This window comes from Mixophyes fleayi, chromosome 9 (genome assembly GCF_038048845.1).
Source record: "Mixophyes fleayi isolate aMixFle1 chromosome 9, aMixFle1.hap1, whole genome shotgun sequence".
Lineage (NCBI taxonomy): Eukaryota > Metazoa > Chordata > Amphibia > Anura > Limnodynastidae > Mixophyes > Mixophyes fleayi.
This window is the reverse complement of record NC_134410.1, coordinates 122539943-122561917: the sequence shown is the minus strand read 5'-3', so window position 1 is coordinate 122561917 and position 21975 is coordinate 122539943. Positions and strand designations below refer to the sequence as shown.

The 21975-nt window shown below is 43.0% G+C and overlaps 2 protein-coding genes across 6 annotated transcripts; one reads left to right on the top strand and one right to left on the bottom strand.

The window, feature by feature from the left end:
* Positions 1 to 779: 779 nt before the first annotated feature.
* On the bottom strand, positions 780 to 12604 carry C9H9orf43 (chromosome 9 C9orf43 homolog). 4 transcript variants are annotated; one of them, XM_075185459.1, is made up of 13 exons: positions 12554 to 12604; positions 10950 to 11154; positions 8436 to 8574; positions 8193 to 8253; positions 6788 to 6885; positions 6248 to 6335; positions 5324 to 5433; positions 4582 to 4780; positions 4285 to 4393; positions 3565 to 3699; positions 2948 to 3057; positions 2379 to 2472; positions 780 to 1388 (listed from the first exon to the last, which is right to left on the bottom strand). In XM_075185459.1, the coding sequence occupies exons 2-13, from the start codon at positions 11098 to 11100 to the stop codon at positions 1177 to 1179; spliced, it is 1506 nt and encodes a 501-aa protein (XP_075041560.1). In that variant the 5' UTR covers positions 11101 to 11154; positions 12554 to 12604; the 3' UTR covers positions 780 to 1176. The 4 variants fall into 4 exon arrangements, with proteins under 4 accessions (XP_075041560.1, XP_075041559.1, XP_075041561.1 ...); XM_075185458.1 differs by lacking the exon at positions 12554 to 12604 and adding an exon at positions 12459 to 12532; XM_075185460.1 differs by lacking the exon at positions 12554 to 12604 and adding an exon at positions 12459 to 12532 and having other exon boundaries at positions 4285 to 4390.
* A 110-nt stretch (positions 12605 to 12714) lies between these two features.
* Positions 12715 to 17561, top strand: POLE3 (DNA polymerase epsilon 3, accessory subunit). 2 transcript variants are annotated; one of them, XM_075185463.1, is made up of 5 exons: positions 12715 to 12845; positions 13697 to 13777; positions 14445 to 14530; positions 15560 to 15678; positions 17128 to 17561. In XM_075185463.1, exons 2-5 carry the CDS (start codon positions 13712 to 13714, stop codon positions 17298 to 17300), a joined length of 444 nt encoding a protein of 147 aa, XP_075041564.1. In that variant the 5' UTR covers positions 12715 to 12845; positions 13697 to 13711; the 3' UTR covers positions 17301 to 17561. The 2 variants fall into 2 exon arrangements, with proteins under 2 accessions (XP_075041564.1, XP_075041565.1); XM_075185464.1 differs by having other exon boundaries at positions 12716 to 12850.
* The last annotated feature ends 4414 nt before the right edge of the window (positions 17562 to 21975 follow it).

The following is a 21975-nucleotide window of genomic DNA, read 5'->3' as shown; positions in this document are numbered from 1 at the left end:
AACCGGAGCACCCGGAGGAAACCCACGCAAACACGGGGAGAACATACAAACTCCACACAGATAAGTCCATGGTTGGGAATTGAACTCATGACACCAGCGCTGTGAGGCAGAAGTGCTAACCATTAAGCCACCGTGCTGCCACTTGTATTGAGAAAGGCGGGAATTGCCTAATAGTAGCAGTTATTGGGAAATGTGTTAGTAGTTAGGGCAGGTGTAATGGATAATAAAAGGTTGATATTAAGCCTACGTCCGGGCAGACTCACTATCAGCATATTTTTTCCTTGAGCCGTGTTGAGGAGAGTGTATAAATGGGAAATGGTTGAGTTTTTTTTTTAAAATGCCATTTAATTAAATAGAGGGACATATTAGGTGCATCTTAAGTGTGAAAGCACAAATATACCCAAACATATTAGTCTTCATCATTAGAAACCTTCCATGACTTTCTATACTCTCTGTGTGCTGCGCTGCCCCCCAGTGTCTGCTTGGAGGAATGACGAGCTACGAGTCACACAAGACAGTCCCCAGGCAGCCCTAACAGTACATGTTTTCGGTATCTCCTTCCTGGAGCACAGGTGTATTCATAACACAGTGTAACAGAGCCACAGGTTGTGGTTCGGTGAGGAGATCTGGACAACATGCACTGAGGACTGGATATAGGAAACACAGACACAAGAGACTCTGCAAATGTTCATTGCTTGCTGACACTGCCTTTGAATTAAATAAAAAGTACGACCCTATTCCTGGGGGCAAAACCAGTATGGAATCATATAGAAAGAACGCAGAGAACAAGCGGCTTTATATAGACGTACAATCATGGTACAATCTGCCTTGTGCCTCTATACCTGTGAGGTTCACATGTTTCACCTATGGTTGTAATACAGGGAAATTGATAGTTTCCGGAGTTCTAGATAGCACATGTGCGTTAAGAGATTTCGGTTATTGGAAAGAGACGATTGGTTGTGAATGAAGAGAGACGATTGGTTGTCAATGCTGAGAGTCGGTTGGTTGTCAATGTCGAGAGGCGATTAGTTGTCAATGCCGAGAGACGATTGGATGCTGAGGGACGATTGGATGTCAATGCCGAGAGACGATTGGATGTCAATGCCGAGAGACGATTGGATGTCAATGCCGAGAGACGATTGGCTTCTTAGAGCTGGGCACATGTCACGATATGGATTATGAAAGTGACGTGGATGGATTTTGTGGGGTGTTACAGTCGGTGTAACGCACTGGGGAGGGAGGTGGAGGGTTGGGTTGTGGCGATGAGACCCCTTGCTCGGGGCCATCCTGGACATCTGTCACTTCCAGGCTCCGGTTTGTGGATTCTGCTGGATCGGGTGATATAATTGGTCTGGCGGTTTCCTCTTCTCCAGGGAGATGTTCCTGATCTACGTCTGGGTATAGAAAATAACAGCCAATCACTTCTCCTACGTTAGATCTGGATCAAATCTTGCCCTCCTACAACTTTTACCACATATATTGCATTATCTTTACTAGCTTCCATCTGCATGTTTCAGCCAAGCCTTTATATCATCAGTCAGAGGTGCTCATTTTATTTCCCCCGAGATACTTTCTGTACACAATACAGAGACTGCAGAGCTGTGTAGTATCCAAGGGCCCAGAAAATAAACATCTTTGCCTGATGATATGAAACACAGCTAAAGCACACAGAAAGAGATATACATCTGGGACTCTCCTTTGTGACGCAGCGTGCAGCGCAATATGAGTTCGCCTTTCACCCGTGCGTCTAGACCAGTGATCGGCAACTTGATACAAGGGCCGCACCTTACCCTTAGTCTCAGCAATAAGGTAAAACTATTAAAGTGAGGTGAAGACTGGGACGGGCACCGCGCAGTTCTGCAGAAACATCTCCATCTGTCACCCTGTTGCACTTGTAGTTTATAATGAGCGCTGTGCTAGAGAATGTCTGGTCACATGGGTTAGCGGAGCCAAAAATAGTCACCAACTGTTCAGCTCACTGGCGTATCCCGCGTCCGCCTACTAATTCCTCACCGCGCTTTATTGACGTCAGTAAGAATCGCAGTCAGGTTCAGTCTTATTCTCTTTCTCACCCGCTACCTCAGCCCTTAGTAAATAAGCTAGCGCCAAGGGTAAGATTCTGCGGGGCATAAAGCAGGAGGCAGCTGGGGGCGCCATCTTGCTCTGTAAATATATACGCGTAGGCTGAAATCTAAGCACACTTTAGCAAACGTCCAAAGAGGATTATGCGCCGCCGTTTGACTGTTAAGCCCAATATATTTAGAAAAAGTTGCATGAGGGTGCATGCATAACTCTAAGCTACCACCCCCCACTTTAACATGGAGAAACAGTTGTTAGTTATGTAATAGATTTCCGGCTGGAAGTAGATTAGAACTAACCTGGAAGTACTTGTACGATTTCACATTCTTCCTCTGTGGCCCCTTCTTCTGGGACTTCCTGCTCGCTCCTTGTCCTGGTGTCCAACTCTGTAGGCTGCAAGATGGAATGACTGAGTATTAAGTACGGAAGAGATATGAGCCCGTCCATATTACAGTACTTTGATAAAGCAATCTATGGATGTCCAGGTCCAGCATGCTCAGCTAACCAGCAACCAGGACTTATAGTCCTACGGCCGCAGGAGAGTCCAGTTATTGATCTAGACTGATGCTCAGATCCACGGAGACATCCAGCAAGTTTAAGAGTGTCATTGTAATCCAGTCATTGTACTTACCCACTGAGCCACTCAATTTTCGCAAACACAACATTAATAACCAAAGCCTGGACACATTAACCACAGTCCTCTGGTACATCTAGAAACATTTCTGACTAAACAAAGGTCGTGCAGCTATAGTGACGCTCAGAGATAGATTTAATCAAGTGAAAATTAAGAAAATTGGGCTAAAAGGAAAATAAAGTGTTTTACAGTATAATCCCACGGAGCAAGCATTGGCCTATGGAGGATACTCACCGATGTACAGGGCTCTACATCTGTCAAGGAGCTCTGTGAGAATCCGGTTGAGGACGGAGAATCTCTGCTCTGGGAGTCACATGACCTTGCCGTGACGCAAACCACGGAGCCTACCGATCAGACAGAGACAGATACTGATCATATATAATCTGAATAATGTGGAAATGCTAAATGCTTTCTTTCATATTACGCTGAACACTGGTCAGGAATGTTGTTGAAAAAGCGACTGTTCCTCACACACACAACAGAGGCGGCCATTTTGTGTGCCAAACATAAGTAGTGGCCTATCGATCCACTAGAAACCGTTGACAACACTGAGGCAGCCATGTTTCAGTGATGTAACTGGTTGCCAGTGACTTGATAGGCTGTACTCTCAAAATGGCTGCCTCTACCGTGCAAAAAATGGCGGGTGTAAACTGAGAACTGAGAGGCGTTTCTTTTTTTTTTTTAACAATCCATTTCAATTCGACAGGCACTGACACCCACATATATAGAGGTGACTACCACTACACATCTGCTCCCGTCACAGGATCCCAGTTCTCAAAAAAGTGATTAGTAATGACCAAGAATTTAGGTTAATCCAACTTTTCTCAAAATGGCTGCCTTGGTATAGTCACCTTCAGGTGTCTGTGAGGGTTGATGCTTGTGGTAACTGAGTGCAGAATCTAGGTCATAGGGGAAAAGTCCTATAAAACCGAGCTGTCCCGGAGCCCTCAGCTTGTGGGACCTCTGACCTTTGTCTGCTCTGAGATCTACAAATAAAAATGAACACAGACATTAGTACTCAACAGGCTTGCTCTCTACAACGAACTTAAAGCATAACGTCACTGAATAATGGGTTTGCCTAATTAAATTCATTAGTAGTAAAATTTACCAGAAAATAGTCTGATACTCAAAATAGGGCAGCCTAAAATCCCCTATTGAAAACTAGGAAACACACTGTTGCTGTCAACTATTAGTCAAAACATTTAGTGAGCTTGTATTGCAGATTAAAAGTACTCCAATGTTTAAGAGATTAATTGTCCTAAAGTTATCACTGGATAAAAACTAAAATTCCACTTTTTTCTTAATTTTTCTTTTCCATTTGGCCACTTAATATAATTATTGAAGTAAAAAGACCACCAATGAAGGAGGAGAGACCGAGTGGACCAATAGGAAGCTATTAGTCCGTACAGTCGCATGTCATTGTTTTGCCACTTGCATATAATTATGAACATTCCTATGGCGGATTGGACCGGAGCAATGGTTACCCCTAGGCCTTGGTCATTTGTACCCCCTCTCTGTGCCCTTACCACCAACAGTGAAATTAATTTATAGGTAAATATAAATATTTTTACCTGGCGGTTTTATTCTGGAACGTTCTATGTCTGCATATTTCTTCCACAGGTAATACTGGTTCCTGATGCTGTCCAAATTGATCTCTGTGTTATTCAAAGCTGCAAACTGCTAGAAGACACAGTATAAAGGGTGAATGAGTCATACTAAGGGGTAGATTTATCAAACCTTCCAAAAGGGGGGAAAGTGGAGATGTTGCCCATAGCAACCAATCAGATTCTAGCTCTCATTTATATAGTACATTGTACAAAATGACAGCTAGAATCTGATTGGTTGCTTTGGGCACAGCTAGTACTAACCTGCTCGTCCAGCCGGTACACTGGGCTTACATGCGATGGGCTGGGCTGGCGCCTCTGCCGGGTATCATGGAGGATCACAGGCCGGTTCTCCAGCAATGTGCTATTCAGAGCTGGGGGAGCTTGGGAGTCCACGTCTGGGTAATGGTCATAGAGTCTTCTCCGGCTCTTCGTCATCTCCTCAGGATGTTCCTTCACAGAGCTGAGAAACGGCAGCTGTAACTTGAGCTCAGTACTAGCCTCTGAAGACGGCTATTAGCAGGGGTGTAACATGCAAACACCAGTCCCAATAGCAAATAATTTGGGGGGGGGGGGGGCTGTGATACTGGTCCATACTCTCTAGAGGAAGCAGTGAAGCACCGTTTCGGCTTTCAGTTCTCCAGAACGAAGAGCCTATACAGCGCTTCACGACGCATGCTATGGACCCCGCTGAAGAGTAGATTCGAGGCAGTGGGACCAGATAGGCCGGTATTTTTTGGGCTCCTCTCACCGGCGGGCCCCTTACAAGCCACACGGTCTGCTCCGGAGGTAAATACGACACTAGTTAGGTCATTTGTCTAAAATCGTCACCATCATCGTCAATCAACGGACAGTCCGAATAACAAACCGTACATAAAAACCCCCAAATACACACAGGGGTGAGGACAGTCTAGGCGACATCTTCAATTAAGTTTTAGAACGTCCCATTAAAGCACAAACAAATAATAAGCCCCTACACAAGCCAAGTGATAGCAGAAGTTCTTACCTTGCCGTCATCCAGGACTTTGTGTGACCCCGGACCGAAGGCGAGGAGAGGGAAAGTGTCAGATTATGCGGACAACCCCCCGTCGGCGGTTTGTGCTTTCTGCGTGCGGGCTAAACGGAAAACAAACAACGATCATTGTATCTTGTCAGGAACAAGCTGTAATACGCTGTCATGTTTACAACCTAACCAGGATTATAATGAAATTAATATATTAATGTTTACAAAGGAAATCTTGATGCCATTTACAGATCTCTGCATTGTTTTCCATAAGGGCATTGTGGTATATTTTTGACTAGTTCATCTTTTCCTCTAAAGCAGACTAGACAACAACCAGTCGGTGGACTCCATGAGGCTAGCAGGGCACGCTGAAACTTGTAGTTCCACAGCAGCTGTAGAGCCAACCGTGACCTAAAACAAGTTTCTTTACTATCAACCAATGTCATTTATAGCAGGTTTTCAGGTCCTGAAATGGACATCGTTGCTAGAGCTCCTTCATCATCATCATCATCATCATCATTTATTTATATAGCGCCACTAATTCCGCAGCGCTGTACAGAGAACTCACTCACATCAGTCCCTGCCACATTGGAGCTTACAGTCTAAATTCCCTAACACACACACAGACATAGAGAGACAGAGAGAGGCACACACAGACTAGGGTCAATTTGTTAGCAGCCAATTAACCTACCAGTATGTTTTTTGGAGTGTGGGAGGAAACCGGAGCACCCGGAGGAAACCCACGCAAACACGGGGAGAACATACAAACTCCTCACAGATAAGGCCATGGTCGGGAATTGAACTCATGACCCCAGTGCTGTAAGGTAGAAGTGCTAACCACTACGCCACCGTGCTGCTCCTTAGATGGTTTGTTCAGTGTCACACGGACAATATTCTGTGCGTGATTACTAAAAGCGACTCACTCACCAGAGATATGTTTCGGTTTTCCCCCTTCGCTCCTCCAAACATGTCTGTAAGTGTGAGGTGCTTAATCTGGAGCTTCTTAGGTTTGTCGCTAAAAATAAATTAGAGAAATACATTTATCCCACAATGTCAGCCTATATTCCTGATTTACTGGGGGGTAATCTGGACACTAGGGGGCTAATCAAGGATTTAATTGTCTATTGATGAGGCGCTAACATTTATCACTGTGAAATAGGGAAGTATACTGAATGACGCTGTGAAAAACGCTTGTGTAAAACTTAGGGACTGAAGAAAAAAAATTTGATGATGGAACTTAATTTGCATTTGGGGACATGGAAAATTGTCACACCGAAAATGGTGTTGTAAACCCCGGCAGCCAATCAGATGTTTGCTTTCATAAAATGAGCACAGCTACAAAAACGACAGCTAGAATCTGATAGGTTGCCATGTGTTACAGCACCTTACCAAGTTTCATAAATGTTCCTGATTGTGTTTATATAAAAATACTTCATTCATAGTAAATGCAGGATTTCCCATACATACTTGTCCTTTGTGGGAGATTTCTGCTTGGTGTTCGGCACCCAGACCATACTCAGGTGTCTGCTCTTGGCAACTTTCAATCCGGGATCCACAATGTCCACCTGAAAAGAAGGGCATTGTGGGTATTGTACAAATGGTCTGCCTGCTACTCCTGCTTCCTGAGGTGTAAACGGAAAGTGCGCCTACAAGCAATGGAAGCAGCCATCTTGTCGGCTGAGCCAATATTTATTCATCCTATTAGTTAATTGACATAACTGAGGTATGAGGCAGATAAAATATCTTCCTCCTATGTGTGTAGGCAAAAGGTACACTTTACATGGAGCCATTCTCCATTACACAAGCATATATATATATATATACTTTTGGTTATCATTTTGAAATAATTTTAATGCCCTCTCTCAAATAACAGGGTTGCCTCATTCCAGGCCACCACGGACAGAATCTAACAATGAAAAGGTAGGTTGGGTACATGGTTAGATAAACAGCACGGTGGTTCAGTGGTTAGCACTTCTGCCTCACAGTACTGGGGTCATGAGTTTGATTCCCGACCATGGCCTTATCTGTGAGGAGTTTGTATGTTCTCCCCGTGTTTGCGTGGGTTTCCTCCGGGTGCTCCGGTTTCCTCCCACACTCCAAAAACATACTGGTAGGTTAATTGGCTGCTATCAAATTGAGTCTGTCTCTGTCTCTGTCTGTCTGTGTGTATGTTAGGAAATTTAGACTGTAAGTTCCTATGGGGCAGGGACTGATGTGAGTGAGTTCTCTGTACAGCGCTGCGGAATTAGTGGCGCTATATAAATAGCTGATGATGAGATAGGTTTGTACTGATAATGGTCTAGGCTTAAGGACTTATTAGGGACCAGAATATATAACTTTATTAATACAAAAACAGAGCAACGATAAGCATTACAAGTCTCTATACCTGTATAGCTAGCAGCTGTCGGCTGCCTCCCCTCTATGTTAGGCTGGCAGGAATGGGGGGTGAGCTTTGGCACTATGTGAAATTACAGTCACTAGAGTCCAAAGCTGCTTCTGTGCTTTTAGGTACAAGAATACAGATGTGTCAGGATCTTGTTGCATCTGTTTTACCAACATTGACTACAATTCAGTACAATGAATGAAGGTTTGGAACCCTGCAGGACACTTATATCGACAATCTAAATAGACAGTATTTCGCCATCTGGTGGAGACTGTCAGTACTGCACCAGAAGGTTTTCTAAGCAGGGTCGGATGATGGCCAACTAGTCACAAACATTGTACAGTAACTCTACAGAGAGCTTCTGACCTCCGTAAACACCTCTGTACTGTATAAACATGTCACCAATGGAGCCATAGATAACCGGCAGACACATTGTCACTATGTCAAACACACTATCCCCCCAACACATACACACCAAGAGCCACTTACCAGCGAAGGCTTCCTGGGAGAGGCGAAGGAGTTCATACCGGGAAAGAGAACCTTATCCATGCTAAAAACACAAACACAGGATTGTGCTGATGGTGGATAATAGGCTTATGGCTGCCGTCACTCAGCAGACAGGACTATAATTAGGAACGATGTGCTGCCAGATGTCTCTATATATTTAATGTATGCACAATATACATTTGGAATGGACGATCAGAAATAGTGAGATGTAATTCCTAGACGTACCTGCAGGAGGCAGCACTGTTGTACATGTTGTGGACTGTGGGAGAAGATACTCTGCTGATCTCCAATACGGAGGACGCTTGTGACTGAAGGTCATATTCATTTGATGGCAATGTGGTTACACTCAGGACTGGGAGTCCACCTGTTTGAGACGCACTATAAGAGTTTTATTCAATGGTTTTCAAACCATGACCACAATAGGTTGAATTATGGTTACACTGACTGGGAATCTAAAACAGGAATTACATTAAGGTACATGGTCAATATATATATATATATATATATATATATATATACATATATTAGGGGCCTGATTCATTAAAGATTCATTAAAGATCTTAACTTGAGAAACTTCTTATTTCAGTCTCCTGGACAAAACCATGTTACAACAGTTTTGCACATAAGTTAAATACTGGCTGTTTTTCATGTAGCACACAAAGGGGGGTATTCAATTGTTTGTTTTAACGTGCTAAAACCAAAAAAAACGAGCGCTCTAAAAATATTACAGTTAATACGGTAATTACTCGCTAAATTTCATCTCGCAGCTCCCTGAGCAGCGAGCTGAAATTCAGCCCGCTGGCAGCGAGTAAGTACCGTATTAACTGTTTAGGCGCGCAAAATTACCGTATAATATGAAGTTTTTTTAGAGCGCTCGTTTTTTTTGGTTTTAGCGCGTTAAAACAAACAATTGAATACCCCCCAAATACTTGATAGCTTATTTGTACACTGAAATTTAAAGTTGATATTTGTGTGCTACATGAAAAAACAGTCAGCAAAACAGAAAACTAATTTGCACCCCTTGTATTGTAACATGGTTTTGTCCAGGAGACTGAAATAAGAAGGTTCTCAAGTTAAGATCCTTAATAAATCAGGCCCTAGATCACTGTTTTTTTTAACTGAATCAGACAGAAATATTTATGAGTGTGGAAGACCATGCATTCAATTATTACAGATTGTACAAAATTCAGTTGGATGTATTTAAGAAACCATTTTCCCAGTTGCAGTTTTCAGCATCCAAAAAGGGTCTGGCCTTGTTCAAATGGCAGTGATTTGGGGTGTGCACGCTAATTTATCCCGATTTGCAAGGCAATTATACAATCTAGAATCCAAAATTGTGATTGGTTTGTAAAAGTTTGTATTTTAAATAGACTCTAACCTGTTTTAAAAAACACTTATTGAACGGAACAACACTCCATCTATAGTTAGGGCCCACCAGTGGGGACCCAATAATTCTCAGGGTTTGACAGCCGTAGAGGAGAGATCTGCCGACTACGCCATCTGATTCGATCAAAGCCACGGACGTCCAATCAGACGCTGCTTTCACTCAATACCTCCTGTTCTAGAAGACTGAATTTCGACCAATACATTGTGTCTCAGGTGTAATTTGCAATCACACAAACTGACAGCTCCTTTTATAATCCTTTCAGAGATATTGAATATGCATATATATAGATAAAATGATGGAAAATGCACATTTCAAAGACTGGTAGCAGATTTGATGCCAGTTTGTGGCAGACGATGTGGTGGTGTTAGAACTATTTTTCCAAGTATAAAAAAGAATTAAATGCAGGCATGTTATTTTCAGCTCTGTCCTATCCCATCTATAGTGACAATTCAGCAGGATGTCCCTTTGGAATACTTGCTGAAGAGGTTAAAGGTCATCTGCTGCCTACACAGAGTGAATCTCACTTACGAAGTGTACTTTCTTTGACTTTAGAAAGTTCTTCTCTTAAAATACTTCTTATTTATGGTTTACATTAATTCTGAGAGCGAAGGGACATGGAGACTGTCTTCAGAACATGGCACGCCTTTAGACTTAAACTTGGTTTTTTTTTTGCACGTTAAAATGCGCTTCTTTGATAAATTGCAACCAATCGGTTGGCTACCTCCACGTACGTCATAGGTGACCTTGAAAAAGTAAATATCCTGATGTTTTAATTTATACATAAGTACAGAGGCTTTATACATGAAAAATATGATTCATTGGGGTCTATAGTGTTGGACATAGATTGCCCATAAAGCTTGTCACAGGCACCAACAGTGAATCAGTAAGGCAGCTAGCCGTCCTCTCACAAAGCTACATTCATGCTGTCTAATATCTGAGAGAAGAATATCCAAGCAATGAACCTATTTAGCAGGGATGAAAATTCCTAAAATTAGACATATTCAGATATATATGTACCCACATCAGTCAGCATCATAGGCAAACCGAGGGGGTTTCCTAGCGCCTGGAAACCCCCCTCCAAGCCTGGGGCACTGTATAATTGAGGTGGCTGGACCCTGCCCCCGCTTCACACGGCTCTGCTTGAAAAGGGAGAGCTGTGTACACCTAACAGTAGTGCATGCAGCATTGTCCATGTATATTATAGGGATAGGAAGAGTTGGAGAGCAGCCAAGCACTGTCTAATATTATAGCCACGCCCCCATGCATGCTGGTCACGCCCACTGGCAGCGTGGTGTGGAAACCTCCCTCTGCAAATCCTGCTTTTGCCCCTGAGTATGGGTTATACAAAGTACCTTCATCTTGTGAGGGTAACCTGGCGATGGACCCGAGCGGTCGGTATCGGGGGTGACCCTGTTCTATCCTGCGAAAGGTCATCCAGCACTGCGGGTGTTGACACACTGACCTCTTACACATCGTTTCATCCAGTACAATGTGCGCTGCCATCGTCTATGTGTGAGACAGAGCCCAGGTTATAACCCTAACCTCCACATTGAGCACCTGAAATAAACACAAATCATCAGTTATATAATATATAGGTAGAGAAGTGATGTCCTTTATGAAATAAGCTGTAAAGTATGAGCACTTTTCTAGCATATCCGATCAGATACTGGTTAGCAAAGTATGCTGGTACATGTAGTTTCACGTCAGTTGGAAATATACAGCCAGCTACTGACATGGAATGCTGGAACTTGTAGTTCCACAGATGGAGAGACACAGGTTGCATCAGTAAAAAAAAGTCAAATTTCTGTACATTTATTTATTAAAAAATATATAGTGATCGGTATAATTAAATTAGCCATACACCGTCTGTGCATGATGCTGCTTTTTATTGCTATAAGTGGTGGGTTTTAAAAGAGGAGGGGGCATTTAGCCGTTGGAGTGGGCAGCAAACAGGTTTGGGGATTTTTACAAACAATCATAACTTGTATTAATAGGAAGTAAATGAACCATCCTCTTAAACCAGCCGCTGAAAGCTGTCAGAAGCAGCATCATGAAGGAAATGTGTACAAACCTTGAAGACAACCCCTTGACGCTTCTATATTGCTCAAAGCATGTCCCTCATCCGTAGTTTGCACCCACAGATAGCAGTTACCTCCTTAGGTGTCATGTATGAGCCTAATTTCATTTTTGTATAAATTTATATATTACATTAAAAAAATATATATATAATAAAGACTGTCAGTAATTTTTAATAAAACGATCAGTAAAAGAAATGCAAGTCCCAGCAAGGCCCTGTCAGCAGCCTGTCGTGGAACTACAAGTCTCAGCATAGTCTGCCAGCAGTCTCTTTTAGAGCTACAAATCCCAGCATGCCCTTCCAGCAGCCTGTTGTGGAACTACAAGTCTCAACAGTCTGTTTTAGAGCTACAAATCCCAGCATGCCCTTCCAGCAGCTTGTTGTGGAAGTACAAGTCCCAGCATAGTCTGCCAGCAGTCTGTTCTGGAGCTACAAGTCCCAGCATGCCCTGCCAGCAGCCTGTTGTGGAACTACAAGTCTCAGCAGTCTGTTTTAGAGCTACAAGTCCCAGCATGCCCTGCCAGCAGCCTGTCGTGGAACTACAAGTCTCAGCAGTCTGTTTTAGAGCTACAAATCCCAGCATGCTCTGCCAGCAGCCTGTTGTAGAACTATAAGTCTCAGCATACTCTGCCAGCAGCCTGTTGTAGAACTACAAGTCTCAGCATACTCTGCCAGCAGCCTGTGTTGTGGAGCTACAAGTCCCAGCATGCCCTGCCAGCAGCTTGCTGTGGTACTACAAGTCGCAGCATGCTCTGCCAAGTTAGGTCTGGTCTGGAGGCCATACATTGTGTAACCTCGGGTCAGGGGTCTCTCCCCCCCACATACTGTAGGACCCTCTGGATTAACAGATAAGGTTCAGCAAATATATTAAGCACTCACCCGACCCTGGTTTCCATGACAACTGAGGACGCTGTAGCGCCTCCTCACAGCAGCGGCCCCGCCTCTGGAAACATCTTGGCGCTGATTGGCTGCGCTTCCCTGGCTTAAGATGGAGGCTGAGCGGCGGTGACGTCGGACATGCGTAGTAGCATGCAGGAGAGAGAAAGATGGCGGCCGGGCGGTGGAACGCATGGTGAGCACCAGGGGGCGGGACACTCGGTGGAACCTGAGGTCCTGGCGGGAAGTGAGAGCCCAGCAGTGGATGATCCCGGAGATCAGAGACACCTGCCGGGTATGGTGAACGTGTCATTGATATCTGCCCCCCTCCCTGGGCTCCTTCACTCCTGATGTCTGTCTATAGTGCCACACTGTGCTGGTGGGAAACTAGAAGTCCCAGCATGCCCGCCCTGGCAGAGGATGGCAGTGTATACAGGGATTGCTGTTTGCCAACTTCTGCTACAGACCACACTCCTTATATGTTGTCCCTAAATCCCTTATATACTTACATATTGTCCCTATTTTTGGTCTTAAGTATAGATTAACTCCTCTATTGTGTGTCTGTTGGGCTCCTGTGTTTCTGATAGCACTTGCCCAGTATTGGGGTTACCAGATCTGCCATGTAACACATGGTTTACATGCATGTATGCAGCATGCCTGTATATTAAGATTACAGTCAGCATTTAAATGCAACTGCAGTCCAGCCTGTGTAACATGCGTGTTGGGATATAAATGGCCGATCTGGTGCGCCTACCCCGTGTGTTATTACGTATTTTGTTCTGTGGGTCGTATGACCGTGTTTCTGACATACATGGCCACGTTGAGTGAAATGACGCAGGGTTGGTTGATGGCAGCAATTGTTGTGGTTGACTTTTCTTTAAAGAAAAAAAAATAGTAGACTGCTCCCAAAAAAATTGCATGTACATCAGAATGGTAACCTGCTTATAATAAACTTTCATTCCGTGGACAACTGTGATCCAGTAGCATTTAGTTACTGGATGAGTGATCCAGGGGCCGTGATTTGCAAATTCTCTGTCTGTGTGTCACTAGGTTATGGTTGCTCAGATCTGAGCAAATCACTGATTCATTTATACTCGAGATGAATGAAAATTAAATCGCTAAAATGTCACATTGTATCTTTTTTAGCTGTAGCTGATCAAGATGGCGGAGAGACCGGAGGATCTCAATTTACCCAATGCTGTCATTACACGGATCATTAAAGAAGCTGTAAGAATCGTTATTTCGATTACTATATATGGAAAGTGTTGTTAATTGGGAACTCTGCATCATTCCATTCACCAGCACCCACATTGGACATTACACAGAGAGATTGATATTTTAGATCTAATCCAGGTGTAGAATAGTTGAATACCCTCCTTCTAGATGGGACCACTTCATGCAAAACTTACACCTGAGGTCACTGCACTGACCTTCTCAATCATAATATTAAATGCCTGTGATCAGTTGCTTTGCAGGTTGTTATGGGAAAGTCTCTAATTACAAGCTCAGGTATTGCTGTTGTGTATTTTAACCTATTCCTTACTGGGCATAATCTTTTCTCCATTGCAGATAACGTTGACTGGCTTCAATATGGCAGCTAGCTGTCAAATAATTTAAAAGTAATAAGATCTATCTATGCGGAGTTTCTTCCTCTTATTGACTTGATGAGATTAGCCAATCAGAAACCTAAAGGCGATAAAGAGATGTAGCCTGGCATCTCTCACCAAAAATCCCTCACCGCGCTCTAGTAATATTGTGGGGCTTGGGAAGCCATGGTGTAGGTGACGTGGGTGTTCATAAACAGACGCCTTCACTCAGATTTATGTAGCTATTACCATTACTTGAATAAATCATGTGGAAAATCTGATGACTCTTCCTGTCTATCTCTCATCAGCTTCCAGAAGGCGTTAACATTTCTAAGGAAGCGCGCAGTGCCATCTCGCGAGCGGCCAGTGTCTTTGTGTTGTATGCAACGTCCTGGTAAGTATTCACCATATGGAGGAACGTGTGCTCTACTCTTTCTATCTTATTGGCATTGCTAGCACTATAGAGTATCTGTAAAGGTACGGGTGAGGTGGGCTTAAAGCGGGACAAAAAGCCCTTTATACTGTAAGTAAAGTTCAGTAAAACCCCTCTGAGCACAGATTCGTCATCTCACAGTCCCTGCTATGAAATGGCGATGACAAAATTAACATGTTGTTCTGCATGTCAAGCATTCGTTCATACTTGCCAACCTTTTTAAAGGTCTTTCCGGGAGATCCCAGTCGGGGGGGGGGGGGCGTGGTTGGAGGGGCGGGGTACGGTGAATCGCGTCATTTTGGCCCCGCTCCTGCGACAAAATGTCGTTTTTGTCGCAGGGCCAAAATGACGAGATTCACCGCGAATTGCTAAATTTTTACAGCAAGAGGCCGTTTGCAGGATATTTGCCTGCTCTCCCGGGAGATCTACCCAAATTTCGGGAGTCTCCCGGAGTTGGCAAGTATGCATTAGTTCATTGCTTATATGTTTGGTAAATATCGCTCTGCCCGATCTAAAATCACACCTGAGTGTACAGAAGGATATAAAGCAATGCATTTAGTAAATGCTATAATGCACAAACCAGTAAACTTAAATTCCCTGAAGGTGGGATGAAATAATGTAATGAAATTATATTGAACTAGTACTCAAAGGTTTTTTGGTTTTTTTTGTGCGCATCCCTTCTTATTGAGTATAAGTGGTGTCTGAGCGATACTTTGTGCACAGTTATTCCTTGGTGAAAACGCACCAATACACTTTTATTGTACTGTTATCATTTTGCCAGTAGGTGGCACTGTCCCATTGGAATCTATAGCACTCATGCTGAAAGTGTTTCGGAGAAATGAGGACCTATGAGCAGATTGATATATTATAAAAGTACACTCTGCTCCTAGACTCTATAATAAGTCCTTAGAGTGCTGCTGTTTGCCATTCGTTATATGGGAACGACGTTGCACTTGTGATGTAACCGACCTTTTAATAATCTTTCTTTAGTGCTAATAACTTTGCAATGAAGGGGAAGCGGAAGACTCTGAACGTGAACGATGTGTTGGCAGCTGTGGAGGAGATGGAGTTTCAACGCTTCCTAACGCCACTGAAGGAATCCCTGGAGGGTGAGCACCCAGAAACCCTAAATTGGTCACAAACCCATTAGTTTCCTGTTCTGCCTCTTTCTGTTAAAAGGAAACTTCACATCGCTGTAGATGTCTTTGACTTCAAGTTAACATGTTTGATAGTTGTCTCTAAGGTGCAACTGTTGGCTGAATCCTTCCTGGCTGTGCGATTGGCCATAGTCAATGAGACCGTCAATCCATTACAGAATGGATGGGCTGTAGAGTTGTTGTTAGTGTCACAAGGTTCTCGTAGCGCCATACAGAATGAACAGAGGACCATACAGGGTACAACAGTACAGTACAGTACAGAACAAGGCGAGCAGAGCCAAGACTCCAATAGCTCCAAGCATAGCTAATACAGTGAAGTTGGAGAATAAGAAATGAAACTGAGACAAAAGGGAAGAATGCCATGATTGTAAGAGCTTACATACTAAAGGGAGGGGAAACTGCAGGTACGAGAGGAGTCAGTGGAGGTGATCAGACGCAGGAGGAGCATGAAAGAGGGAGAAGGGTATGTGGATGGCTGGTAGGCTTTGAGGAACAGATTGGTTTTGAGTGCCCGTTTGAAGGTGCTCAGATTAGGGGACAGACGGATGGAGCGTGGGAGGACATTCCAGTGGAGGGGGGCAGCCCAGGAGCATTCTGTAAGGGAAATGGAGCCAGTGTAAGGCAGAGAGGAGGAGCGGCGTGAAAGGAAGGTAAGTCTTGCAGCCGCAATGAGGTTGAGGAGAAGGTTACAGTAATCAAAACGGGAAATGAGAAGTATGGATAATGGTTTTGAGGGAGGGAGGAGTTGAGGGTGACACCCAGGCAGCAGAGTTGGGGGATAAGGGAGATTGTGGTGTTAACAGTGATTGAGAGATCAAGGTGAAGTGAAGATTTAGAAGGACTGAAAACAATGAGTTCAGTTTTTGCAATGTTGAGTTTAAGAAAACGTGAGGACATCCAAGAGGATATGGTGGAAAGGCAGTCAGAGACATGAGAGAGGAGGGGGGGGATTATTGAGGTGGTATTAACCGATTCATGGAAATGGTTGTCAAGGGACTGTTTGGCTGCAAGTGCGAGAGTTTCCCTTTATGTGGGGTTTTCATCCCTGTTTGGAAACTGGAGATGTGAGGGATGGTACAACTGAGGAATAAAACTCCAAGTGCCGGAAGCATGGGGGTACTGAATGTGATGCCTGCTTGGTTGCTCGTGACACTTGTCCTGTCTGGTGAAACATCCAGTACACACTTCAACGCAGCTTTAAATGATACCTGCAGCTGTGATTCCTGTACTAAATGCTCCAACGTAGGAGGTGTGACCCAGGGTAGCTGATGTTGGGTAGATGCTCACAGAGTACCATGTATTAGTATGGGTGGTAACAGTTGTGTAGTAGAATCTTCTCTTATGTCCGTTTGGTTGGTTGCTTTACCCACTTGCTGAGATGATGATTTGTTTCTTCCTCAGCTTACAGACGGGACCAGAAGGGAAAGAAAGAAGCCACAGAGCTGAAGAAGAAAGACAAGGACAAGAAAACAGACGGGGAAGATCAGGACAGGAGCCGGGAGGAAGAGATAGAGGAGGAAGAGGAAAAGATGGATGAGGATGAAGTGGTGGAAGAGGAGGAGGTGGAGAACTAGACGTGAGACATCACCTGTCGTGCTGGACATTTGGGGCACCTTAGTACGACTGAGTGTGCGCTCGATGCTGCCGGGACGATGTCCGGGGATCCTGTTCCCCGATGTCTTCTCAGCAGCTGATTAATGGCCACAAGCCGAGTACTGTGTCATTCCCAGAAATCTGGTCCTCTGGAGACCAGAGGTGTTTGTGTTACACCGAATTCCAGAGAAGTTTTCATATTTGTTAATAAACAAGGAGTAGATTTGTTTTGTTTTTTTCTATTTAAAGTCTCGTGGATCTATTCTGTTCATTAATGTTTAATTACACATATGCAACTAAATTTCATTGTTCTGCCCCCTTTACTAGACAGGTGTCCTACTTAGATTTTAGTAAATAACCAGAACACAGAACTCTGTGAATAATACTTTGTTTTTAAAGGGGCTGAAAAGACTCCGTTGGACAAATATTACATTATGTTGTGTTGTACAGTAGCTGCTTTTTGGGCTTCAGATACTTTTCCACTCTTAATAAATACTTTTGTGAATCATGTTAGAGTAATCCCCTACAGTGTTTAAATGAAAGTCTCCGAATGTTTTTTTTGGCTGCTCACTTGCTGTAGGGCAGTTTTAAATCTAACTTCTAAAGTTGTCTTTGCTTAATTGTACCTGGCCTTGTATATACTACACACGGTTCTCTCTATTCCATTTTTGTACATCTGGATTTGATGGCACCCTTGCTGCCAACCTTGTTCCCTTGGTTTTTGACCAAACTGTTGCATTATGGGAGGCTTGTCACAGATGAATAAGATTGACAGGATGTTATAAGGGGTTTATGGGCACAGGTAAAAACCAATACCTCGTTCTCGTCATGCTAATATTTGCTTCAGATACATTTTCCCAAGAAAGCAAAACAAAAACATTTTCTTTGATCTGCAAAAGCGAATGTTACTTAAATGCACAAACGCCGTATTCAGATACAACTGGATCTCAAGATCTCCATTTGAATATGGGTCTAACCAGGCTCTGGCTGTACATTATTTGCTGTACGCAGCGAGACGGCGGGCTAAGTACCATGTATATGTGCAATGTAACTTTAGAACATGCACAAAATATTTTTATATAATTTATAACTATAATAATTAATAAAAATATGTTAATTTTTTTTTTTTTTACTTGAAATAACAAGTCAGAATGTTGTTAATGCGTCCTGGCATTTTTATAGCATCTCTGACTTGCAAACACATGTTCTAGCATGTATACGTGTCCGTCATCATGATCAGTCAGCACTTGCACCCGACCTGTAGCTGGTGCAAGTGCTACGGCCAAAAATCACGTAACGGAGATGCCCGGAGCTTGAATTGGACAAATGTGTCTGTGCTCGATCTCAGAACGCCCTTAACTTTACCTATGTGCGTCTGCCCTTCAAGTCGTAGGTGGACGAAAGTGTCATTTGCGTTTGGACGTGAATTGGATGCATCTGTGTTTCTGAGTGTGTGGAGCAATTTCTTGTAAGACACAGCGTGCAGCGGGCCTTATGTCTAAACCCCTCACGCCCAATCCTCCGCTATTGTGAGCACCTCAATTCCCAGAATTACCCTCCTTGGCTCACTAGCCCTAAACCCACTTTTGGGTCCGCAAGAGTATAATGAACTATATCTGCTAGTTCTTCCGGGGCTTCCCTGCAGACTGATGGAGACACATTGGGATGAGGTCCATTCACTCTAATATTGTTATTAACGCCAGAGATAAACTTGTCCAGTTCAAAATTCTGCCTGCATAGAATGTGAACTTTGGTATTTTGTAGATTAATGACCCCACCCCCCCCCATATTCTGTGCTGATCTTGAGAAATTTAGGTCTGATGTAACCAACTTCAGTTATGCAGATTCCCCCACTGATTCTCCTGGGGTTCTCTCCTAGGAGTGACAGAGATCACTTTCAAATATACAGAGATGAATGTTCTGTCTGCTAACATAAGCCCATTACCATGAACTGGGAGGACACTGCTCCTCCCAACGAATGAATTTTGGATCACATCCCTCTCGATGTATAAATTACGTATATAGCTATTAACTGTTCATCCAAGTTCTATAAAACTTGGTCACCTTGGATCAATTCCAAGACTTGTGTCTGTGATCCAGTGATGTGAACTGCTGAGTGTTAGAAATTGTATTTTTAAACTGCTGCTCTAAATTGTGCTCCTGTTTCTTATATAAATCTTGTTCTGTTTGATAGCTGTGTGTGTTATGTCAGGGGCCCGGCCTTGGAAAATCTCTTAACATAAAGCTTAAAAAGAGAAGGGGGGGAAATTAAAGGCCGTTCATCACATGACCAAGATCTCTTAATCCGGTTTCACGGATCAGCCAGACAGAATGGCCAAGCTGAACCAACACCCATAACTGGGGTATTCACACCCAATAGACTGGACATAATTCGGGGTGATTTGTTGTTGTTTTTTTGTGTGCTCCAAGACTTGTCAGCAAATTCCATGTATTAAGCTGCCGATTTTACAAGTCACCGATATTCGGTGACTGCAGGGGGAACTTTAAAACGGCAATGTTGTTAAAGGCAAAACTTACCTTTAAAGAGATTGGCGTTTTAAATTACCTCTGCAAAGTCGCTGATTTTCAAAATCCGCAGTTTTATACGTTTACCCCCTAGAGTCTTTTTAAACCATCGTTTTACTCTTTAAAATTTCTGCTTTAAACAGAAATATGTATTGATAAGTTTGTTCACTTGTTCCAAGTAGCATTTCATTGGAGGAGTTGCCCATAGCAACCAATCAATGCATTTATCTACTACATTCTAGAAGACAATAGCTAGAATCTGATTGGTTGCTATGGGCAACGCCCCCACTTTTCCTTTTTAGAGGTTACAATGCCACCACACCCTTACGTAATTACTGACTCCTAAAAGTCTCTAGAGGCTCAGTGATGTTGCAAAGCTGCTCTACCACATAATAAATGATTGTACTACGGTGCGTTACCGCCTAGCCGACACCCTAGATATGCAGCCGGCGGTTCTCCAGCTGTTCTAGAACTACAAGCCCCAGCATGCACTGTACGCTGGGACCTGTAGAGTCATCACTGGTTGAGAGCCACAGGCTGCATATCTCTGATTTAAAGTGAAGCGATTTGCATTAATGATAGAATTTCAGCAATATACGACTAAGCCGAAGAAGTGGAAGAACAGGTTCACCAGCGACAATGGGCAGAACCCATCCCACGGTAATCTTACCCTCAGAATTACACCCAGATATAGTTTTACTACCGTATTACATATAAAATCCACAATAAATGAAAACAAATTCACTCTGATTGTACTTGGTTTGGTGGCATTATAATAATGAGTTTGGATTGTAATAGAATTTATCACTTAAATAAAAAATAAAATGTCTGTTTATTGATTTGGAATCTATGGGGTATATTTACTAAACTGCGGGTTTGAAAAGTGGGGATGTTGCCTATAGCAACCAATCAGATTCTAGCTGTCATTTTATAGAATGTACTAAATAAATGATAACTAGAATCTGATTGGTTGCTATAGGCAACATCTCAACTTTTTCAAACCCGCAGTTTAGTAAATATACCCCTAGGTGTTGATCTACTGTGTCTCCACAAGAGTCTCGAACAGCGAAATTGTTAACGATGTTACCAACAATTAACACAAAAAAAAGCCCCGATCAGCTGATTCCTGTGTACACACTATACACGTTTTACACTATTTACCGTCAGGTCTGTGGTCTTCATCTGTCATAACCATCTGCTGACAAGATCCTGACTCTGCACACTCCATAGAGATCTATGGACACTGCCGGTCCTGAGTGCAGACACACTGCAGAATTGGAACGACATCGTTCCATCGTTGAATGAGATTTTTAGTCCGGTTTAAAAATCAAATGATACGATACGTTGTGCTATGGCACGTAATCGTTCATTGTTGGAGTGTACACACTGTCCTATTGGGCTGAACGGTCGTTTATCGTTCATTGACCGGATAATCGGCTTACAACCGATTGCCTAGAGTGTAATTACAGGTCTAACATGTAATAGGGAGACTCGTAAAATAAAATATAAGCAATAAAACTCAAACTTGTAGGCGGTAGATGCCAACCAAACCTATCTGTATGAAGGTTTTTCATTTTGGGTGGAATAATCTTAGTACAACACAGCCCCAAAAGAAAGCTTACCTGGTGCTTGACTTTTCCAAGTCACCCGAAAAAATAATATTTACTTAGCCATTTATTTTTTATTGATAAAATGTACATATTAGGACAACCTTTTAAGAGTTAATTTCTCTAGTGGTTACTCATTAATGATATATATGGGTGTGTAGATATCTAAAAACAAGATAATCAGAGAAACTGAAGATACAGGGTCATAAATTGGAAGCAACAGCAAGAAATGCAAACTGAAAGGTCAACTCACAGTAAAGGATAATGTGTAGTTATCAGCCCATGAGAAAAGTTATTTACAATTATTATTCTATGCTAGAACCTTAATGCACATCAGCATGTATTAGTTATATATGAGGATCCCCTCTCCCCCTCTCTATTCACAGAACTTGTTACCACCAGCAGACAATTATATTTGCCAGCTCATTTGTTTGGTGTTACTTAGTATTCTCTATGGTGCATGTAGAGTTACTTACAGGAGTTGACTATTATACTTGTATGCTTTGTAGTGGATGCTTTAGGT

Excerpts from the sequence above, each read along its gene's own strand:
- C9H9orf43 (XM_075185459.1), bottom strand. The coding sequence starts at position 11,100 with ATGGCAGCGCACATTGTACTGGATGAAACGATGTGTAAGAGGTCAGTG. Across the intron at positions 6,336-6,787 it reads AAATCTCCCACAAAGGACAA|CGACAAACCTAAGAAGCTCC; the intron begins GTATGTATGGGA and ends ATTTATTTTTAG. Across the intron at positions 2,473-2,947 it reads ATGTAGAGCCCTGTACATCG|CCTACAGAGTTGGACACCAG; the intron begins GTGAGTATCCTC and ends TCCATCTTGCAG.
- POLE3 (XM_075185463.1), top strand. The coding sequence starts at position 13,712 with ATGGCGGAGAGACCGGAGGATCTCAATTTACCCAATGCTGTCATTACA. Across the intron at positions 13,778-14,444 it reads CACGGATCATTAAAGAAGCT|CTTCCAGAAGGCGTTAACAT; the intron begins GTAAGAATCGTT and ends ATCTCTCATCAG. Across the intron at positions 14,531-15,559 it reads GTGTTGTATGCAACGTCCTG|TGCTAATAACTTTGCAATGA; the intron begins GTAAGTATTCAC and ends ATCTTTCTTTAG.